General features: G+C 39.7%; 1 protein-coding gene and 2 long non-coding RNA genes across 6 annotated transcripts; 2 read left to right on the forward strand and 1 right to left on the reverse strand.

Annotated features, from left to right (window-relative positions):
• Positions 1-5247: 5247 nt before the first annotated feature.
• LOC126929026 (katanin p60 ATPase-containing subunit A-like 2) lies at positions 5248-8760 on the forward strand. Of its 2 annotated transcripts, XM_050745020.1 has the most exons (7): positions 5248-6146; positions 6535-6735; positions 6846-7095; positions 7279-7447; positions 7505-7617; positions 7814-8016; positions 8174-8760. In XM_050745020.1, exons 2-7 carry the CDS (start codon positions 6650-6652, stop codon positions 8556-8558), a joined length of 1206 nt encoding a protein of 401 aa, XP_050600977.1. In that variant the 5' UTR covers positions 5248-6146; positions 6535-6649; the 3' UTR covers positions 8559-8760. The 2 variants fall into 2 exon arrangements, with proteins under 2 accessions (XP_050600977.1, XP_050600978.1); XM_050745021.1 differs by lacking the exon at positions 5248-6146 and having other exon boundaries at positions 6583-6735; positions 6851-7095.
• On the reverse strand, positions 8202-13523 carry LOC126913808 (uncharacterized). Of its 3 annotated transcripts, XR_007709394.1 has the most exons (5): positions 13375-13523; positions 12896-13219; positions 12320-12679; positions 12113-12265; positions 8202-9869 (listed from the first exon to the last, which is right to left on the reverse strand). It is a non-coding gene; the product is annotated as an uncharacterized LOC126913808 (long non-coding RNA). The 3 variants fall into 3 exon arrangements; XR_007709395.1 differs by lacking the exon at positions 12113-12265; XR_007709393.1 differs by lacking the exon at positions 8202-9869 and having other exon boundaries at positions 11325-12265.
• Positions 13524-13979: 456 nt separating this feature from the next.
• Positions 13980-15320, forward strand: LOC126913815 (uncharacterized). The gene is made up of 4 exons (XR_007709402.1): positions 13980-14143; positions 14252-14597; positions 14677-14780; positions 14895-15320. It is a non-coding gene; the product is annotated as an uncharacterized LOC126913815 (long non-coding RNA).
• The last annotated feature ends 6809 nt before the right edge of the window (positions 15321-22129 follow it).

A 22129-nucleotide genomic window follows, 5' to 3' on the forward strand; every position in this document is an offset into this window, starting at 1 on the left:
AAGATACCAAAGAGATCAAAGAAAAAAAATTATTAAACCTCAATCCATTTTTAGAGAAGGAGATTTAATATTAGTTCATAATGATCATAAAAAACACAAATTAGATACTGAATGGTTAGGGCCGTACACCATTGAAAAAGTAAAAACCCCTTATTACGAAATAATGGTGAATGACTCGATTAGGAAAATACATGGTAATCGTATTAAACCTTATTTTCCAGGACGGTCTTCACCTTCTCCATAAGTAGCTGTTATGCACTTTGTTTTTGTTTTGTCTTGTCGATTAAGACAAAGAAGAAAACACACTTTTAGCCAATTAGCCTCCATAAAACAATCCTGAAGAAACACTGAGATTTTAGAGGACCAAAATCAATCTAAGGAGGGAGGTATGTAACGTAAATCACATCAGAGACCAGGACACACACACACCTCGGGCAGGATGGTGTCCCGGTCGGCATACTTCGAACCCGATGGACCGACGAGAGGAACACATGGCGACCTTGGCGACAATGTATATTGGCGGAGTACCTGAGGATTCATTTATGGCCTAACGGCCCTTCCACCAAATGTTCCAGAAGCGTAGCAACGGTCACGTACGCCTACAGGGTAGTGGGGATAATGAGAGAACAGATGACCGAAAGTAAAAAGATTGTAAGACTCACTCTCGTACGGTCACGGCTAAAGTTCGGAAGTGTCTTATACTTGTATAAACCAAGTGAAAATAAAGTCTTGTTCTTCCTTATAAAATTTCTCTTTATTTTTACGTGACATACTCGTGTAACTACGGACCAGCTAGAGATACGACTAATCGACCCTAACGTCACCGTCCAAAGAAGTCCTTACAGACTTAGCGAGGAAGAGCGGAAAACCGTGCGGGAGAGAATTAGCGAACTAATTAAAGCAAACATTATAAGACCTAGTAAGTCACCGTTCGCAAGTCCTATGTTGCTCGTGAAGAAGAAGGACGGCTCGGATAGACTGTGCGTAGACTTCCGAGCGCTAAATAAAAATACGGTTGCGGATCGGTATCCCCTACCCCTTATCGCAGACCAAATTGCGAGATTGCAGAACGCGAAATACTTCATTAGCCTCCAGGCTAATATCCATATGGCCAGCGGGTTCCACCAAATCCCCATACATCCCAATTCAACGGAGTATACCGCGTTCGTTACACCCGACGGACAATATGAGTATGTAACAATGCCGTTCGGATTGAAAAATGCACCGTCCGTTTTTCAGAGGGCCATCTTTAACGCCTTAGGCGACCTTGCGTATTCTTACGTCGTCGTTTATTTAGATGACGTCTTAGTTATTGCCGACTCGATAGATCAAGCTCTAGAAAGGTTGAACACCGTACTAGATACTCTTGTGAAAGCCGGATTTTCGTTCAATTTCGCGAAATGTTCTTTTCTGAAAACAACGGTACTTTACTTGGGATATATAATCCATAACGGAGAAGTTCGCCCCAACCCGGGTAAAATACACGCCTTAAGTTCCTTACCCGCGCCAACGACCGTCACTCAGCTCAGACAATTCATCGGGTTAGCTTCGTATTTCCGTAGGTTCGTCCCTAAATTCTCGCAGATGATGAAACCCCTGTATGCGCTCACCTCAGGTAGCAAAAACATAACATGGTCAGATAGGCACGAGAAAATCAGACAACAGGTAGTTTCCGTCCTGACCGACGCGCCGGTACTAATGATATTCGACCCTAATTACCCAATTGAGCTACATACCGACGCCAGCTCGGAGGGCTACGGAGCGATCTTGATGCATAAAGTCGAAGGTAAAAATAGAGTAATCGAGTACTACAGCAAAAGAACTACCCCCGCGGAATCTAGATATCATTCCTACGAACTAGAAACGTTAGCAGTCGTAAACGCCATCAAGCATTTCCGTCACTACCTACACGGACGAGAATTTCTTGTTGTTACGGATTGCAATTCGCTGAAAGCGTCAAGTAACAAAGCGCATTTGAACGATAGAGTCCACAGGTGGTGGGCTTACTTGCAGACTTTCACCTTCGACATTATGTACCGAGAAGGGAAGAGGATGTCCCACGTAGATTTTTTCCCGCGAAATCCCGTAGACTTAGGCCACCGTAAAATTGATAAAATTGCGGAGAAAGAAATCAACTTGGCCGAAATATCGGAAGACTGGCTACTGGCCGAACAGCGTCGCGACCCGCAAATTATAGAAACTACCCGCAAACTACGAAACGACGAGCTCGCGGAAGATATCGCGAATACCTATGAGTTGCGCTCAGGTATGCTCTATCGCAAAGTGCAGCGGAGGGGTAGAACCCTCTGCTTGCCCATCGTCCCGAGAGGCTTTAGATGGTCCGTTATCAACCATGTGCATCAGTCGATTATGCACTTGGGTTGGGATAAGACGCTCGAGAAGCTGTACGAGTATTACTGGTTCGAAGGAATGGCGAAGTATGTTCGCAAATTCGTAGAGAACTGTCATGCCTGTAGAGTTCGAAGGCAAGCTCGGGTAAGATCCAGGCCGAGCTACATCCTATACCTAAGACCAGCATACCTTGGCATACGGTCCACACGGACATAACGGGCAAGCTAAGCGGTAAAAAGGATTCCAAGGAATATGTCATTGTTTTAGTCGATGCTTTCACGAAGTTTGTACACTTACATCATACCCGTAAGATAGACTCCTTTAACACCATCGAAGCTCTCAAGTCCGCTATATTTTTATTCGGCAGTCCCTGCCGGATAACAGCAGATCAGGGTAGATGTTTTACGGGCAGGGAATTTCAGGAGTTCTGTGAAAGCAAACAAATTAAAGTCCACTTGATAGCGACCGGTGCTAGTAGAGCTAATGGGCAGGTGGAGCGTGTTATGAGTACGTTGGAAAATATGTTCACGGTAGTAGAGACGACCGGTCGATCATGGCAAGACGCGATTGGGGAGATACAATTGGCCCTGAATTGCACCACCAACCGCGTGACTAAAGCGAGCCCACTGGAACTACTAATCGGTAGGACAGCAAGACCGTACGACTTGTTGCTACCTGATAGCGTTGAAGAAAGAGAAATAGATATCTCCGATGTAAGACAACAGGCGACAAAAAATATAGCAATTTTTGCCAAACACGACAAAGAAAGATTCGATAACACCAAAGCTAAAGTGGTTAGGTTTAATGTCGGTGATTTCGTATTGCGCAAAATCGAGGAAAGAAACCAAACCAAGTTAGATCCAAAGTTTAGCGGCCCATTGATAATAGCAGAGATTTTGGAAGGGGATAGATATACTTTAAAGACATTAGATGGCAAACGATCGTATAAATACAGTCATGATAGATTAAGAAAAATGCCGAATAGTTGCGTTCCTGCTGAGTTGGACGTCTGTAGTGATGACAATGGCAGTGACAATGACGATATGACTACACCGATCTCAGAGGATCATTAACACTATGACTATGACATTTAACACAATGTTTCCACACACAAGCCTAGTGCGACCACACACTAGCATTCGATATTTCCACACAAGCCTAGTGCGACCACACACTAGCATTCGATATTTCCACACAAGCCTAGTGCGAATACACACTAGCATTCGGCATTCCCACATAAGCCTAGTGCGACCACACACTAGCATTCGATATTTCCACACAAGCCTAGTGCGAATACACACTAGCATTCGGCATTCCCACATAAGCCTAGTGATACCATACACGCCTATTACATCAATGCACTCGTGTTCAGTGTCTCCATACACTGCACTCGCATTCAGTGTCTCCATACACGCCTATTACATCAATGCACCCGCACCCAGTGTCTCCACACACGCCCAGTGCGGTAATAGGATCCAACAAACTGAGACTCATCCGTGTACGAAATCGAAAATGATCTGTCATGTTATTACGGTCTGACCGGTAACTCACAAGATGCAACTGGCGCTTTGAATACCAATCATAATGCTACTGACTTTTGTGTTTTTTCTTCCCTACTTTATCATTGAACATCCAATCGAAATTTTTGTTGTTAACCTGGGCCCTTGACCTATTTGGACAGTTAGTTAAGCCATAAAGAAACCAGTACAATATAATTTAGCTAAACTATAAAGGAACAAAATACCAGTTATATCAAGTTTAATATTAGGAAAACCCAATATTTTAGATCCACCCGAGGACGTGTGATAGTCAGAATGGCCGTGTCGGAGATGAAAGAACACCGGAGCCTCCCCTTTGGAGCGGTGGGAGGACCCCCTTAGCGCTGTAATCCAGATTTCATCATAGCCGCACTAAGAAACTGTTGTAATTCGATCCGACTGTACTTATTCGAAATTTATGATAGTGAGCTCGGGCTCGAGGTGACAACCGGTCGCCGAACGTAGTCGCGGTCAAGGGATGAACGTTTTATCTAACAGAGGCATGAAGTAACTCTATAGCTTTCCTTAAAAGAAATACTTGGGACGGGGCACGACGGTAAACATTTCAACGATTTCTGTCCCGTGGCTCGCCACACGCAGACTTTGTCCTTCGGGTAAGACGATTGCCAGATGCCAACGCATCTTCACAGTATATGTTTAGCTGGGCGAGGACCCGCTACGAATATTAAATTTCAATTACACAAAGTCTCTCAAATAGACAAATGGCCTGTGCCCCGACTACGGGAAGATAAGAGAAATCTATCCTTCCACGAACGACGCTTCTCGCTAGCAACTTTCCCCAAGGACAGCTAATATCTTTCTCTAACCACCAACATGGAAATTGACCAATTAACAGCAACGTCAATTTCCCTCACCCTTCGAGCGAAGACTTTTCTCCGCGAATCCGATGATCTCGTGCCCTTAGGCACACCCATCATAGTTTTCTTCGACAGCGTCACCGCGACGGAGAGTCACTCTCTAGTGCGATCTCATCAGTAATCGACCTGTCTTTCGTATACGAAATAATTGCCCCCGTGCTCTAACATATAGTGTAACTTAGACGCAAACGAAGGGTAAAGTCCAGTATCCGTTGACCGCGGAAACGTTGCCGGAGCCGAGACCATTGTCATAGTGCCGCGAATATCGAAACCTTGCGATTATCTATCGACGCTGTAAATCTCCCTAATTTGTGTCAATAAACTCAACCATTGTTACACCGCACCTATGGCTAATTCCAACGAAGATTCACCGAACACCCCCACCCCCAATCCTGACGTGCGTCCGACAGATATAAGTACAGAGCGCGTGAGCGAACTAAAAACGCGATATAGGGCTAAAGAGAGAGACCGTTCCGTCCTTCTCTAATGCCCGCGTACTTGTACCGGAAATATGTAACAACGGTAAACGAGCGCCGTCAGTGTCCACTAGTGTGCATGCCTGATTAAACAAGGACAGGAAATGCCTATATACAGCCTTCTCTTTCTATTTCCATGTCGCATCCATCTTACTATACAGTAGACAGGACTCGACTATTCCATCATTATATTCGCACCCTGCTTATGTGTGAACCAACATCGCCATGACAACAAATCGTTCGTCTCCTGTTTGATGCTCAGTTTTCAACGGAGTTGAAGGGAAACTTTATAAGAGAAAGGAAGTGACGGATTGTCTCAAAGTAATAAACGAAAATTCTCGTAACTATCGAAAAACGATAGTCAATACAAGGATATCATTATCACATTTAAAACTATCACAATGAACGGTGATTTATCGCTGCAAGGTACCACAAATAAGATATCTTATAATTTGCGAAAAGAGGTAAGGAATATTCTAGATTTTAGACTTTGGAACTTCCATGACAGTCATGAGTGTGTTTTGTCATTGATTTGCCATATTGCGTTTTTCACAATTGTTGTTCATTTTTTGTGATATTTTACACTCGCACATAGTATCTATGATTTTTTCTTTCGATAATTCTTATAATTATTGTCAATAATTAATTATTTATAACCATTTACGCTGTATCATATATCATTAAGATTTATCTTTGCACGTATCAAGATGGTAGATAACAAAATTATGTGTAACAAATTGATTAAACTCGCAATGTAACAGAAAATTGCATGAAAATCTTTATATTATTAATAATTATTGTTAATAATAAAAAAAATAAATGTCGCATTAGGAGGAGAGTCGTACTTCGGAACGTAATCGGAACATATTGTACCTTATATGTGATTATTTGGGACGCAATGGGTGAGTACATTGCAATTTAGATATCTTCTTAGTTGCAATTTTTTCGAATAATATCGGTGACCAATCGAAATAGAAATTAGTGCGGAAAGAGGGGAAGGAACCAAAATTTGAAAATCGACATCGGTAACTCAGTAGTTATAGAATAACTCAATCGATAACGTAGATTAACTAGTTATAAATGAAAATATATATAAATTCAAACTTTAAAAATTGGAAATTAAAAAGCAGAAGGCAAAATATTATCGCCGAGGATTTATATAATAATAAATAGACAGTACATTCTTTTTGTCTGTCTTACCTAGAAATAAAACAGTTAATTGATGATTATCGTATAGTGTGTACTCATAGCATAAAATTTGTTCAATGAATTAAAAATTATATTTTTTAGATATGTAGACATTAGCGATGTATTAATCCGGGAAGCTCGTCTACCTCGGAAATATCGAGTCTGCGACAACGTCGATTTGGAAATTATTCTTACAGAATATGAAAATTATTACAAGATGAAATTCCAAAAATATCCTATATTGTGCAAGAAAATAACTGAAAAGGAAATAAAGACGAGGGAAATGACAAATGCGAACAAAGTGTAAGAATTTAAATTATTTAACACTATTCAACGTTCTCAACGTATTCAACGTATCGATTACAATATCATTCAATCTTCGAAGAAGTAGTAAAACGTGTCAAATCTGTTAGCAAAGAAACGAGAAGTGAGTCTGTGAAAGGGAGGAATGTACAACAGAAGATGACGGGTGACGCTACGGATGATATTAATCTCGCAATGACAGTGACACCAATTTTCGCCAATGAAAGCGATGGAGCTTCATCAGAAGAGCTATTTAACGTCTCAATGGAACAATCCACGCAATCAAAGATATCGCAACGGGCTCGGAAGCTTTATATAGACAATCCGGAATTGCGGAAGATTGCTGAAGACATTTCATGCGTAAGTTATTTTCGATTAATATACGTATTGTAAAGCTTTTTAGAAATAAAATACCTATCGATAAACAATCCACTGTATATCAATGACGCAGGGATTTCAGTAAAGCTTTAAATAACGAATTACATAACACTTACGGAAATTAATACGGAGATTATGCGCCATTTCATCTTTGTATTGTCGCAGGAAATCATACTGACAAAATTAAATGTATATTGGGACAACATTGTAGGCCTAGAGGAATGTAAATCTGCTATTAAGGAGGCCATTGTGTATCCCCTTAAGTACCCTATCTTTTTTAATGGCCCATTTTCTCCCTGGAAAGGTATTCTGCTATACGGACCACCTGGTACAGGTAAGATACTCGTATTTCTTTCATTCCCGTACATGTTTACAATCAATTACGAAATAGGGAAGACGATGTTGGCGAAGGCAGTCGCAACAGAATGCCAATGCACCTTTTTTAACATAACGGCCAGCTCATTGGTGAGCAAATGGAGAGGCGATTCCGAGAAGTATATCCGTGTAAGTTGATTTCCTTTGTCTATGAAGAAGATATTCTAGGTTTAAAAAGATTTGTTTTTATTTGTCGTCATTCATATATAAATAGAATAGTTGTTTGGAAAACGAAATGATATTACGTTCGTGATGAAACAATGAATTTAAGGAATTTTGAATATAATATTTAATAAATAATAAATACATTTGTTAAACTGAACAGGTTTTATTTGAACTTGCCTATAATTATTCGCCTACAATTATTTTTATCGACGAGATTGACTGGATAGGCACAAATAAAGGAGTAAACTGTACATTGTCTGAACCTGCAAAGAGATTCAGATCAGAACTTCTTTCTAGATTGGATGGATTAGTATCTAACGAAAATTCTAATGTAGTTCTTTTGGCTGCAACTAATTGCCCTTGGTATGTATATCACGCTATTTCAATGTTTTCTAAGTAGAAAATATCTTAATATCATAATTATTCATTATCTTAATCTTAATTATTGTGTTGTTCGGAATATTCCTTCGTTATTATTAATATAACAGAACAATAATATTTATTGTAAATATATTATTAGGGACATTGATGCAGCTTTACACAGACGCCTCGAAAAGAAAATATACGTATCATTACCAAATGAAGTTACTCGACTCGATATGTTCAAATTATACCTTAGCAACCAGTTATTAGAGAATATGGATATTGTAAACCACATAATAAAATCTACTGAAAAATATTCTTGCGCGGATATAAAATTGCTTTGTAAGCAAGCATGGCTGCTAGAAATAAGTCCAATGTGGGAAAAACTTGAAAAAAAAGAAACATCTGTTACGACTTTGAAATATGAATTAAAGAATTATGAAATAATAGCAAAATTGTTAAAAACAATGTCACCTACAGTCACGGATGTGGATAGATATAAAGCGTGGAATAAATATGTATGCCATAAGAACATATTTTAAAAAATATAAATGGTTATCATAATATATATCATTAATATAATTATCGTTCGAAAAATTGTTCGTGTGCGTGCATGTATGTGTGCGCACGCGCTATAAACAAGTTTGAAATGTTCGTTCTACATATATGTATACGTGGTATACGTATTCCCTTATAATATATAATATGTGTAATCTGAGTGGTAATATATCCACGTATTACATATGTGTTAGTGTATTTTATCGATAATCTGTCTTTTATTTCCTCTTATCTTATTAACGCATGTATGGGCGCGTATATGCGCCGGGCGAAAGCTATGGGTGTAGACTCAGAACACATATATGCGTTTTTTGCAAGTATTCCGCATGGCCTAAGGACAGATATACGCGTTTGTCGATTTTTCCGATCAAGTAGAAGTAATACTATTACATTTATGTGAGATAAATATGAATGTATTCCTTAGTAACGGCAGTAAGCAAATGCCAATAATGTCTCGTTATAATTGTCTACCTGTTTCGAGGACAGTCGCATCTAATTATCGAGAAGAAAATGTGTTGTTTGTGAGAAAAATAAGAGAATGCAGAAAATGCGATGTCGGATTATGTATCGATAATTGTCTTGAAATTTTTCTCATACAACTGAATTATTAGCCAAATTCTGTTGTAAATTCTAAATGTTTATTGTAAATTTCAATGTTTAAAATAAATAATCAATACTAAAAAATAACGCTCTTGAATTATTTAATCTCGTGCAAAAGAATTACTATAACTTATTACGCTTTGCGCTTTCAATAGTCAATCAACAGAGTTCAGTCTAACGAAGAAGTTCCCTCCTAAGCTAACGAACTGTCCTGTTTTTGCGTCCAGGCTTTCAGGACATAAATTAAAATATCGCACATAAGCACAGCGTAACAGCGGCTTAAATTTAAGTTACAATAATAATCTTAAAAAAAAAAAAAAGAAAAAAAATGTAATAATGCATGGCTATGTCGTACCGTCGCGTATCGGTACTTTTGCCTGTACCACCCTACAATCAGAATTCAGCGTTTATTCTGGAAGAAAATCATGTAAAAAAAAAATATGTAAAAAATCTGGAATTAATAAACAAAGATTTAAAAAAATCAACAATTAAACAAGGGATTGAGATGACCAATCCCGCTCACGCTGCGAACTTCGAACGCGGAAGAGTCGAGCCGTGGCCATGATGGGTGATTCCAGGAATCGGTCGCGTATGGCAGGATCTGCCATGCTTTACCGATCCCAGCCGCGCCGATTTCCGTCAACAGGCACAGTAACGGAGATATTTGGAACAGAAGCAGCCGCATATTCGTCTATCTGAAATTAAAGAGATGATTTCATGTAGAAGATACAAATTCGTTCCCTGATATTGAAATGCCGAACACGAGGAAAATGAGACATGCAAATGACAAAGTCGATGATCAATAGGAAGATAACATAAACAATTGTAGATTGCAAGGAAAATTTTGAAAAATGATACGTGTTCTAATAATAGAATATAAATAATAAAAAGGAGAATGTAATTGCCATTCTTCTATGTATTTTAATTTATGAGACGTAACTTCTGAATGACCTGTAATGCCCGTTTCCGCGGCATTATGCGCCGAGTTCCGGAATACGCGTAGACCCGGTAGCGCGATTGTTCACTCGATTACATTTACCATAGCGAAATCGAACTAGAATTCGACTCGACACGCGTACGCGCGCAACCACTGAAAGTTCAACGCACCAGTACCGTCAGACGATTCGAAACTTGTGAATCATCTGCTAACGATACGTATCCACCGTCAAAATTTTTCATTGCAATAATTTTTCATAACGTTGCAACGATCGCTATATTTTCAATATACATGTATGATCGTAATAAAGAGTGTTTACTCTTCTTAGACTGTTATTTGTACAACATTATACGGAAATGTATGTTTTACGTGATATGGCTTCTCTCGACGCGTGGATCCATTGGGAAAACTGCTATATTTATGGTAACTTAATCGTTACAATAACATGAGAACACGTAAAACCGACTCAAAGTTGTAAAAACATGCTTGATACAACTCAAGTGTATTATATACGTTTGAAGCATCACCGCCCATTACTACACCATCAACATCAATCATGTTCTACACCACGGTCATTCTTCTGCAAAAAACGATAATTAAAAGAGAAAGAGAAAGAAGAATTACTGCACAAACTTCGACAACCATGGGACTTCCGTATACATATACAACAATGAGATCACCGTGAAATTGTCTTATCTTGTTCTTTTAATCGCGAAAAATCTGTCCGTAAGTTCGTGGACCGTGTCGAACAGAACGCTATATACGAGGTAGAACGGGTTTTTGTCCGACTGTTGCACGGTTAAGAGCACGACGAGCAACATTGTTCGTGGCGATATAATGAAAGTAAAAAAATGCAACGAGGAAACAAAGGATAGAACGTCTAGACATAGCGGAACAAATCTTCGGCAGGAAGATCTTCTCCGTTAACATCGACTCCGCACAGTTACGCTCGCTCTTTTACAGTTAGCCTCGCGGACCTGTCTTAATTTGTAACTACGTTTCGGGACATCCTCAACACGTTCCCCAACGCGTAGGTTTCATACGACAAATTCAATGTCATAGTGGTTTAAGTCGTAATTCCGAATGTTTGAATTCATTTTTACTCTAAAACATATCTTCCCTTTGGTTTCAGAACCGATTAAGTCGTAACTTTATTCTCTACCATTTCTGTTTCCACGGTTTGAACAGATGTAATCTATTTTTACGGTAATAAACACAGAAGATTATTTGATGAAAACTGGCAATGGCCTAACTTACACCACTATGATTCTCAACCCTGTTTTCCAAATTGTGTTATATAATATTTTATGAAATGTTGGTGCCATACAGGATGAAACGATCTTAGGCGAATCAAACATCTTATTTTCCCTTACGCCATTCAAATTATAAAATATGCAAACTTTTTAACATTTAACTCCGCTGTCTCATTATGTCGATTCCGTCAACTGTACGTATGCTGATGAACAGTAGTTAATTGTCGGTTTCACGATGGGATTTCGAAGAGGAAATTGGATAACGGATAGGTGAGGGGCTCTGAAGTAGGATAAGAACGTAATTGTAACTCGACTTTTGATGATTTATTGCCTAGCTAGCGGGATCGAGAGCGTGACTGGTGATGTAAGATACTGAGGAAAGTTAATTAAACTTAGCTTCATTACGTAAAGTAAATAAGATGTTTGATTGCAGTAGAAATTGTCACATATTTGATAAATGTTAGATTTCTATATATAAGAAAAATGTATAAAAGATATGTAAGAGTATAAGACTATTTCTAAGAAAGGTAAATTATGGGTTTTTCATCAAATGTTTGAATCAACTTTGTTAAAGCATTCCCTAATTTAACCATTTAGATGTTAACTATCGAGAAACCAGTCCAGTGTGTCGTATATCTCATCATTTACATAGGAACAAAATCTCCACGTTCAGGCTGTACAGTTAATTGAAATTAAAGGCAAACACTGTAACTCTGGCACAACTGTCCTTATTTTCGCAACTAATTACCATTTGTCCCATTTCATTAAAACTTTTTAACAGCCGGTAAATAAATTGATGGAATTTCCTCGGTTCAATTTATGAGTGATGAAAATCAAAATTACTTAAAAGTACCATTCCTCGATATCTCCAAAAATATGTCATTTCTAACCGTATAATAATCTATAAGCAGAGAAATGTCAATGAAAATTTAAGACGAAAAAGAGGTAAATTTACCTGAATTCCAGAGCGCGGCCGGCTTTCAAATGTCGTTGACTGTTCAGAGTTACCACGCTTACTACGGTCCGTGAACTACGGCTTGCCGGTTTACCCCGGCTTCGTATCTGCATACCGTGTGCTGTTGTCGCCGCTAAAACACGCTCACCCCTCTACTCGCGGACTTAACTACCGTTCTCAATTGGTCGCTGTTTTTAACTGTAGTTCTTGTTCCGAAAGATAGGTAAATGGCTTCCTCTATGATCTACGAGCCAACACAATCAAAGATGATCGTTTAAAGTAGCTTATAGGAACAGGCAGACTACGGGCACATTTACGCTCCGATCGTGTGTAGAACGCTAAAAGGTAGAATTCTGAAAACTGTAGAACAAACGAGCGATAGTATTGCTAAAAAGACAAGTTAAGAGTACATAAATATGTAGTAAGAGGAAAGAAAAGATCTTCAACTGACAAACAAGTAATTGTGTCTATCATCATTTCGTCAATGCGGTTAAGGATAGTTATATACATTTATACATTACATTCTAAGAGTTACAGTTGCATGAAACAAAGGAGAAAGTGATGGGAGCAACTTACCTGCTCATTTATCCTCTGCACGTTCGGAGATGCGCATTAACATTATCATAATCGCTCAGTTGAATTATGCTTGTATTAGTATGTTTTATCTTCTTCGTTAATACATAAGAAGTACTTCAATATCGAATCCAAATCTGTGAAATCTAAGTTATATATAAATATATATACTTTCAATGTGATTATCAATAGTTTAGTTTATTTAATTCAACATATGTATATTTTCATGAAAACAAAAGTACGTCAAATTTTAACGAGCAATAGCTTTCGTTTTACATCACTATACGGTAATTTGCAGGATGCAAAAAGAAAAATAGAGAGTCTGATCTGAAAATAGAATGATCTTGAATAAATTGTAAAGGACATAATAGCGCTGTCATGCGCTATGGTGCATAAACTAGGGTAGAATTAAAAGCGTAGTAGAATGTAGATCGTTAACAAATAAAAATTAATCTAGGTGTTATTAAAGAAATTTGTTTCACCTTTTAAACTTTTTGATGATTGGTTTACTTTGAATATTTTGCATATTTTTGCATATCATGAGCATTTTGTACATTTCCATACATTCAAATTTTCTATGAATATAAAATGATCCGCACTCTACTTCATAGTATACTCTATACGTTTAAAATGCTCCATTAGAAGCTTAAATCTATCAAAATACAGCTCCTAAGGAAATGTGAACTTTCACATGAACACATAATATCGATTTTCTGATTGAAACGTATAGACAGATATATACTAGCATAAGCCACCTTCGGCATTTGACTGCATGGTGCAGCACTACTCTCTCTGGGATATCCTAGCCACTTTCGGCATTTGGCCGTATGGTGCAGCACTAGCTCTGTAACATAGAAAACCATAGGCGTCAGTTCTTCTTATTTCCTCTCTCATATATGTTTACTTTAATGTCACTTATTCAGGCGCTTGATATATTGTCGGAATGAAATTTTAGTAATGTGCAAGTAATTGTGAGTAGATTAATAAAGTATAATAAGATATTAGATTCATGTACATAGTTTCAAGTGACATCAATCTTTATGTCTAGTATATACATGTGTATTGATCTATAAGTCAGTGTTAAAATAACAAACAAACCAGCAGAAGAAGGAAAGAAGATTTCCTTCGGTTTTGCAAAATCTATTAAGAAATCTATTAAGAAAAAATGCTATTCCACAAGAAAAAAAGAAAGTTGATTACATTGAATGCCTTAATGAAAAAGGTATTAAAGTAATAGGGTGAGTTCAAAAAGTAAAATTTATAATCAAGAAACATATAACCTCAACCTAACCTATAAAAATCACCAATAGCGGAATATATATATTTGAAAACAATTTTTTATTTCAATGAGGAAGAAAGAAAAGATGAATCTCTAATTATTCCATTACTAGGTTCAAAAACCTGGCATGATAGAATTGTTAATAAAATAGATGCAGACATTTTCCTTCCGAAGGCAGATAAGGAAAAGGTAGGAGACGCTAGTGTTAACGAGGCAAAATCAAAGCTATCTAATGGAAAAACATCGCCAATAATATCAATAAAGAAAGAGCCAGTTGAAGATAGTGAAAATAAAGTTGTTACTTTAGAATAGCAAGCGGCGGAAGAAATCATTGAGGAACTTAAGTCAAAGAATGAACATGAAACTAAAACAAATGATTTAACTTTACCTTTAGTAGAAGATGAATCATTAAGAGGCAAAGAACAGGTACGTTATCAACATATTGATGTGCAATGCACAGATGTATTACATTTGCATATTATAAATATTGTTTTTTATTCTTCAGTCTACGTTAGAAGATTATGAAAAAATTCCTATTGATGCTTTTGGTGTAGCAATGTTACAGGGAATGGGATGGCAACCAGGAAAGGGAATTGGTTGAAATGAAAAGTATGAATTTTATTCTAGATTAAATTAATTATATGTGTTTAATACATCACTTATTGGAAAGTAAACAGAGAACATCATTTTTTATTTCACAATCGTTTATTCTAACTATTACAGATTAGTAGCAGCTGTCATACCAGAATTACGACCAAAAGGTATGGGTCTTGGAGCAGACAAAGTAGCATTGCAGAAGAAAAATACAGATTCCAAAAAAGAAGAGGAAGAAGTTAAAATCGAGAAAGGAACATTTGTGAAAATTATAGCTGGAAAACAAGGTAATAATTATGGTCAAATAGAAGGATTCGATGATGATGCAGGAAGGCTCATAATAAACCTAGCTCTTGGTGGAAATATAATATCTGTAAATGAATTTATGGTACAGCCAGTGACTAAATCAGAATATTCTAAGAACTCAAAAGTTCTAAGTTAGTATGAAGTGTTAGTTTTTCATTAAGGGACTTTTAAGAAAATAAATTTGAATTGACATACACATATAAAGACATAATCAGACATGTAGAAAAACTAATTCAAGAGTACCTGTAAGTGTGTTGTTGCATGCAATTTTTTAAAGGTCCCTTCTAATTTTATATAAAATATGATAAATGTAGATCGGTCCGTCGTGTCCAGTAGTTGGGTGACTAGTGGGTTGTGGTGGTTGTTGACTCTTGTGTCATATCTGCTTCTGGACTTGTGTATTTCATCTTTGACTGTAGGTATCTTGAGGTCACGGTGGATTGTTTCGTTGGTAAGATACCAGGGTGCATTTGATAGGGATCTTAGCGTTTTCGATTGGAAGCGTTGGAGTATTTCAATGTTGGAATTACTTGCTGTTCCCCATAGTTGGATTCCGTAGGTCCAGACAGGTTTTATTACGGCCTTGTAGAGGGTTATTTTGTTCTGTATGTTTAGCTTGGAGCGTCGGCCCGTGAGCCAATAGAATTTTCTTAGTTTTTCCTTTAGTTGCTTTGTTTTTTCTGAGATATGTTTTTTCCAAGTTAGCCTCCTGTCCAGGGTCATGCCCAGGTATCTTACGGAGTCCTTGCTTGGGATTATTGTGTTGTTAATGGTGACCTGGGGGCAGGTTTGTTTTCGGAGCGTGAAGGTTACATGAGAGGATTTTTTTCGTTTATTTTGAAGCCTCATTTTTCGAACCACTTTTCCATGGAGTCGAGACTTTGCTGGAGAGTGGATGAGGCAATTGCCAGGTCTGCGTGGGTAGCTAATAGTGCTGTGTCGTCGGCAAATGTTGCTATTGTTACCTCGTTTGATATAGGTAAGTCGGCAGTGTGGATGGAGAACAGTAGGGGTCCGAGGACACTACCTTGGGGTATGCCGGATTCTATTGGGAATGTTGCGGAAGTGGCGCCTAGGCATTTAACTATGAATTGTCTGTTGGTTAGGTAGGATTTTAAGATGGAATAGTATGGGTGGGGTAGGATCTTTTTAAGCTTGTAGAGTAGCCCTCCATGCCATACTTTGTCGAATGCCTGTTGGATGTCTAGGAATACCGCTGAGCAGTACTTTTTCTTTTCAAGGGTTTGGCTGATCATGTGGGTTATGCGGTGGATTTGCTCTAGTGTTGAGTGTTGTTTTCGGAAGCCGAATTGATGATCTGGGAGTGTTTTCAATTCTTCTAGGAGTGGAAGGAGACGATTCGTGAGCATCCTCTCGAATAGTTTAGACAGTGTAGGTAAAAGACTGATTGGGCGATAGGAGCTGGTTTCATATATTGGTTTACCGGGTTTAGGGATGAGGGTGATCAGTGAGATTTTCCACGCCTGTGGAAAGTGTTCAAGGCGGAAGATAGCGTTAAAGATTGATGCGATGAGTGCAATTCCTTTTTATGGGAAGTTCCTTGATTGCTTTATTGTCTATTAGGTCGTGACCTGCTGCTTTCTTGGGGTTTAGGCGACTGATTGCTTCTATGATCTCTGAAGAAGTGAAGGGTTCAATAGGAGGGGACATTTGGAAGGGAGTGTGCAGATATTCGGTAACGTCCGCTGCAGATATGGAGGAATGGGGTTGAAATACTTCAGTCAAGTGTTTGGCAAATAGGTTGGCTTTTTCTATAGGGCTACGCGCCCATCCACCCTGCGGACGGCGGATTGGAGGTATTATTTGTGGGAGGCGCGTGAGTTTCCTGGAGGCCTTCCATAGTGAGTAGTTGGAGTCGGCTGTGGGGGACAAGCTGACGAGATATTTGTGAAAACGGTCATTATTGTAGTTTTTTATAGTTTTGGATAATTTTCTAGTTGCGTTGTTTAGTTTGCGTTTGTCCTGCGGTGTTCTATGGGTCTGCCATATCCTTCTTAGTCTACGTTTTTCTGCTATTTTTTTTAATATGTACTGGGGGTATTCGTGATTGCCGATGGAGGTTTTTGCCGGTGTGGAGAAGCGGATAGCGTTTATTATGCTCGTGTTTAGGTATTCCGTGGCTGCTTCGATTTCTTCATTGGTTTTTAGTGAAGTTGAGGCTGAAGTTGTGTGTGTAAAGACTTCTCTAAAGAGCTGCCAGTTGGTGTGTTGGTTATGTATGGAGCCATTAGGTGTATTCTCGATGATAGTTGAACTGACTGTTACTATCACGGGGGAATGATCAGAGGAGAGATCAGCCGAGGAATTGATTTGGACGTGTCTTGACGAGATATTTTTAGTTATGAGGAAATCAAGGAGATCGGGTATTTTGTTTGTGTCGGTGGGCCAGTGTGTAGGTTCGTATGTGGTAAGGTAGTTGAGGTTGTTGGTTATTACGCTGTTGAGGAGGTTTTTGCCTCTTACTGTAACCAGTCTGCTGCCCCATTGGGTGTGTTTGGCGTTGTAGTCTCCTCCAGCTATGAATCTATTGCCCAGGGTGTCCAGGAAGTCGTCAAAGTCTTCTTTGGCGATGGAGCGTCTGGGAGGGCAGTATACAGCTGAAGTGGTGATTGTACCATGACAGTCTTCTATTGCTACGTTTGTTGCTTGGAGGTAGTCTTTCTGGAATGGTGGAAGTTCGTAGTGCTTAATGTTTGATTCGATTATGATTCCGGTGCCGCCGTGGGCCTTTCCGCTGGGGTGTTGGGTGTGGTAGAAGTTGTAGCCGTGTATTTTGAGGTAGTTTTTATCGGTGAAGTGGGTTTCGGATATGAGCATCACATCGATTTGCTGTTGTTTTAAGAATAGTTCTAGTTCAAATTTGTGCTGAGCTAGACCGTTGGCGTTCCGCAGAGCTATGCGTCTTGGTTTTATTTTGCTTCTGTGCGTATGAATTTGTCCATGAAGAGTGTGAGTAGTGACAGCAAGTTGTTAATTTGCTCAGTTTGCTTCTCGATAAGTTTTTCGAGTCTGGTGAAGTTGTTTGTGTTTTGTGGGGTGAGAATTCTATTTTCTGTGTGTACACTGTGGGTTTTCGAGTTGTTTACGTTTCCTTGTGTTGCCTGCGCGTGGGATACTGATGGTGAGGTGAGCTTTGGGGTCTAGGTTCTTGTATGGTTATGTCCTTGGGTCTCAGTTTTGGATACTTAATATTATGTAGTGTTTTATATGCTGAGCATCCTTTGTAGTTCGCAGGATGCTCTCCTTGACAGTGGATGCACTTAGCGGGGGGTTCGGGGGATTTAGTGTATTGGTCAGTGGGGTGATTACTTGCACATTTTACGCACCGGAAGTTATGGTTGCAGTATTTCTGCGTGTGGCCGTACCTTTGGCACCTTTTACATTGTACTATTTCTTTCTTTACAAGAGGTGGTTCGAACTTAACTATGGAGTTCATCAGCCGGTTGACGTTGTAAATTTCTTTGTTGTTCCCTTTTTGTTTTAAATCTATGAAGAATAGTGATAGTGGGTATCTTGAGATTCTATGTTTAATGTTGCTTATGTTTGTTACCTCATGGCCAAGATTTTGAAGTTTGTACTTTAGTTCATCTAGGTCGACTGAGTGGTGGATGTTGCGTAGCACCACACGAAAAGGTCTTTCTTCTTTGAGCTGATATGTGTGGAATTTAGCGTTTAACGTTTTTAGCAACTTAGTTAACTTTCTACAGGCGTCTGGGTGGGTCAGCAGAATTTTCACGTGGTTGTTGTTAATTTTTAACTTGTAGTCCTCTTTGCTGATATCTTTTTCAATGGTCCTTATCATTGACTGTATGTCGATTACGTCGTCAATGAATATTGGTGGAGGAGGGGGAATTCTTTGAGTATGGAGATTATTTACCTTCTCGGTTGTATTCATGGAGTTTTCCGTAGACTCCAGTATTGAGAATCTATTGAAGGTGGTCACCTGGCTGGCTGGTGGTTTAGTTTGACTCTTATTCACATTTGTCTTGCTTGGTTCCAGCTTGCGTTTTTTCGAGTGATGGTCGTTTACCAGGATAGATGTGTTGCCCCCTTGCCACGGGGGAGGAAAAACGGCGGTGTTATAATTTAGCTCCGGAGAGCCTGTTTGGAATGATAGAGCCATCATCGAGCTAGTTAATTCAGTGTGAAAGAACTAGTCGAGAGGCTGTTAACCCTTAGCTAGGTTTGTTGGATTTGCTTTCGACAGATGAGCGTCACGTGGAGTTTTGTGAATTTCACAGGGCACTGGACACACGTCTCGGCACTCAGCAGCAACTGGATGGTCACGTGCTGTTTTGTGGACTTCGCAGGGCACTGGACACACGTTTGCACGCCTCGGCACTCACCAGCAAACTGTTCATGGTAACGCTGTCGAGGAAAACTATGATGGGTGTGCCTAAGGGCCCGAAATCATCGGATTCGTGGAAAAAAGCCTTCGTTCGGAAAGTGAGGGAAATTGGCGTTACTGTTAATTGGTCAATTTCCATGTTGGTGGTTAGGGAAGGGTGCTAGCCGCCCTAGAACTATCGAAACTCGGCCACGAAGTCATCAATGTCAGCAACATAAGGCATAGAGTCTCGAAAAAACCGTTATCCCTATTTTTTATCGATTTAAAACAGAAACCCAACAATAAGGAAATCTACAACATCAGTCGCCTAATGAACGCTATAGTAAAATTCGAACCACCGCAAATCAAAAAGGAGATAGTGCAATGCAAGAGGTGCCAAAGATACGGGCACACGCAGAAATACTGCAACCATATCTTCCGCTGCGTCAAATGTGCAGGTACACACCCCACCGACCAGTGCAGTAAATCACCAGAAATCCCAGCGAAGTGCATCCACTGTCAAGGTGACCATCCTGCCAACTACAAAGGCTGCTCAGCCTACAAAACACTGTACTCAAACAAGTACCCCAAACTTAGAACAAAAGAGGTAACCTACCAAATACCCAGCTCACCGAAATTCATCTTTACCCCAATCTCCCCAACCAATCAAACACCCAGCCCTACCAAATTCACCACTCCCTCAACCTCCTATGCCCAAGCGGTACAAGGCACTCAAAATATACCAAATAGCCACAGGGATCCTCCTCAAAATAGTGCCCCCAAATCAGCTGATACAGACAACGTCTCTAGGCTTGAAAAGCTAATAGAGAAACAATCAGAGCAAATTAACAACTTGCTGTCACTACTCACACTCTTCATGGACAAATTCATACGCACAGAAGCAAAATAAAACCAAGACGCATAGCTTTGCGGAACGCCAACGGTCTAGCTCAGCACAAATTTGAACTAGAACTATTCTTAAAACAACAGCAAATCGATGTGATGCTCATATCCGAAACCCACTTCACCGATAAAAACTACCTCAAAATACACGGCTACAACTTCTACCACACCCAACACCCCAGCGGAAAGGCCCACGGCGGCACCGGAATCATAATCGAATCAAACATTAAGCACTACGAACTTCCACCATTCCAGAAAGACTACCTCCAAGCAACAAACGTAGCAATAGAAGACTGTCATGGTACAATCACCACTTCAGCTGTATACTGCCCTCCCAGACGCTCCATCGCCAAAGAAGACTTTGACGACTTCCTGGACACCCTGGGCAATAGATTCATAGCTGGAGGAGACTACAACGCCAAACACACCCAATGGGGCAGCAGACTGGTTACAGTAAGAGGCAAAAACCTCCTCAACAGCGTAATAACCAACAACCTCAACTACCTTACCACATACGAACCTACACACTGGCCCACCGACACAAACAAAATACCCGATCTCCTTGATTTCCTCATAACTAAAAATATCTCGTCAAGACACGTCCAAATCAATTCCTCGGCTGATCTCTCCTCTGATCATTCCCCCGTGATAGTAACAGTCAGTTCAACTATCATCGAGAATACACCTAATGGCTCCATACATAACCAACACACCAACTGGCAGCTCTTTAGAGAAGTCTTTACACACACAACTTCAGCCTCAACTTCACTAAAAACCAATGAAGAAATCGAAGCAGCCACGGAATACCTAAACACGAGCATAATAAACGCTATCCGCTTCTCCACACCGGCAAAAACCTCCATCGGCAATCACGAATACCCCCAGTACATATTAAAAAAAATAGCAGAAAAACGTAGACTAAGAAGGATATGGCAGACCCATAGAACACCGCAGGACAAACGCAAACTAAACAACGCAACTAGAAAATTATCCAAAACTATAAAAAACTACAATAATGACCGTTTTCACAAATATCTCGTCAGCTTGTCCCCCACAGCCGACTCCAACTACTCACTATGGAAGGCCTCCAGGAAACTCACGCGCCTCCCACAAATAATACCTCCAATCCGCCGTCCGCAGGGTGGATGGGCGCGTAGCCCTATAGAAAAAGCCAACCTATTTGCCAAACACTTGACTGAAGTATTCCAACCCCATTCCTCCATAGCTGCAGCGGACGTTACCGAATATCTGCACACTCCCTTCCAAATGTCCCCTCCTATTGAACCCTTCACTTCTTCAGAGATCATAGAAGCAATCAGTCGCCTAAACCCCAAGAAAGCAGCAGGTCACGACCTAATAGACAATAAAGCAATCAAGGAACTTCCCATAAAAGGGATTGCACTCATCGCATCAATCTTTAACGCTATCTTCCGCCTTGAATACTTTCCTCAGGCGTGGAAAATCTCACTGATCACCCTCATCCCTAAACCCGGTAAACCAATATATGAAACCAGCTCCTATCGCCCAATCAGTCTTTTACCTACACTGTCTAAACTATTCGAGAGGATGCTCACGAATCGTCTCCTTCCACTCCTAGAAGAATTGAAAACACTCCCAGATCACCAATTCGGCTTCCGAAAACAACACTCAACAGTAGAGCAAATCCACCGCATAACCCACATGATCAGCCAAACCCTTGAAAAGAAAAAATACTGCTCAGCGGTATTCCTAGACATCCAACAGGCATTCGACAAAGTATGGCATGAAGGGCTACTCTACAAGCTTAAAAAGATCCTACCCCACCCAT

Source organism: Bombus affinis, chromosome 2 (genome assembly GCF_024516045.1).
Source record: "Bombus affinis isolate iyBomAffi1 chromosome 2, iyBomAffi1.2, whole genome shotgun sequence".
Classification (NCBI taxonomy): domain Eukaryota; kingdom Metazoa; phylum Arthropoda; class Insecta; order Hymenoptera; family Apidae; genus Bombus; species Bombus affinis.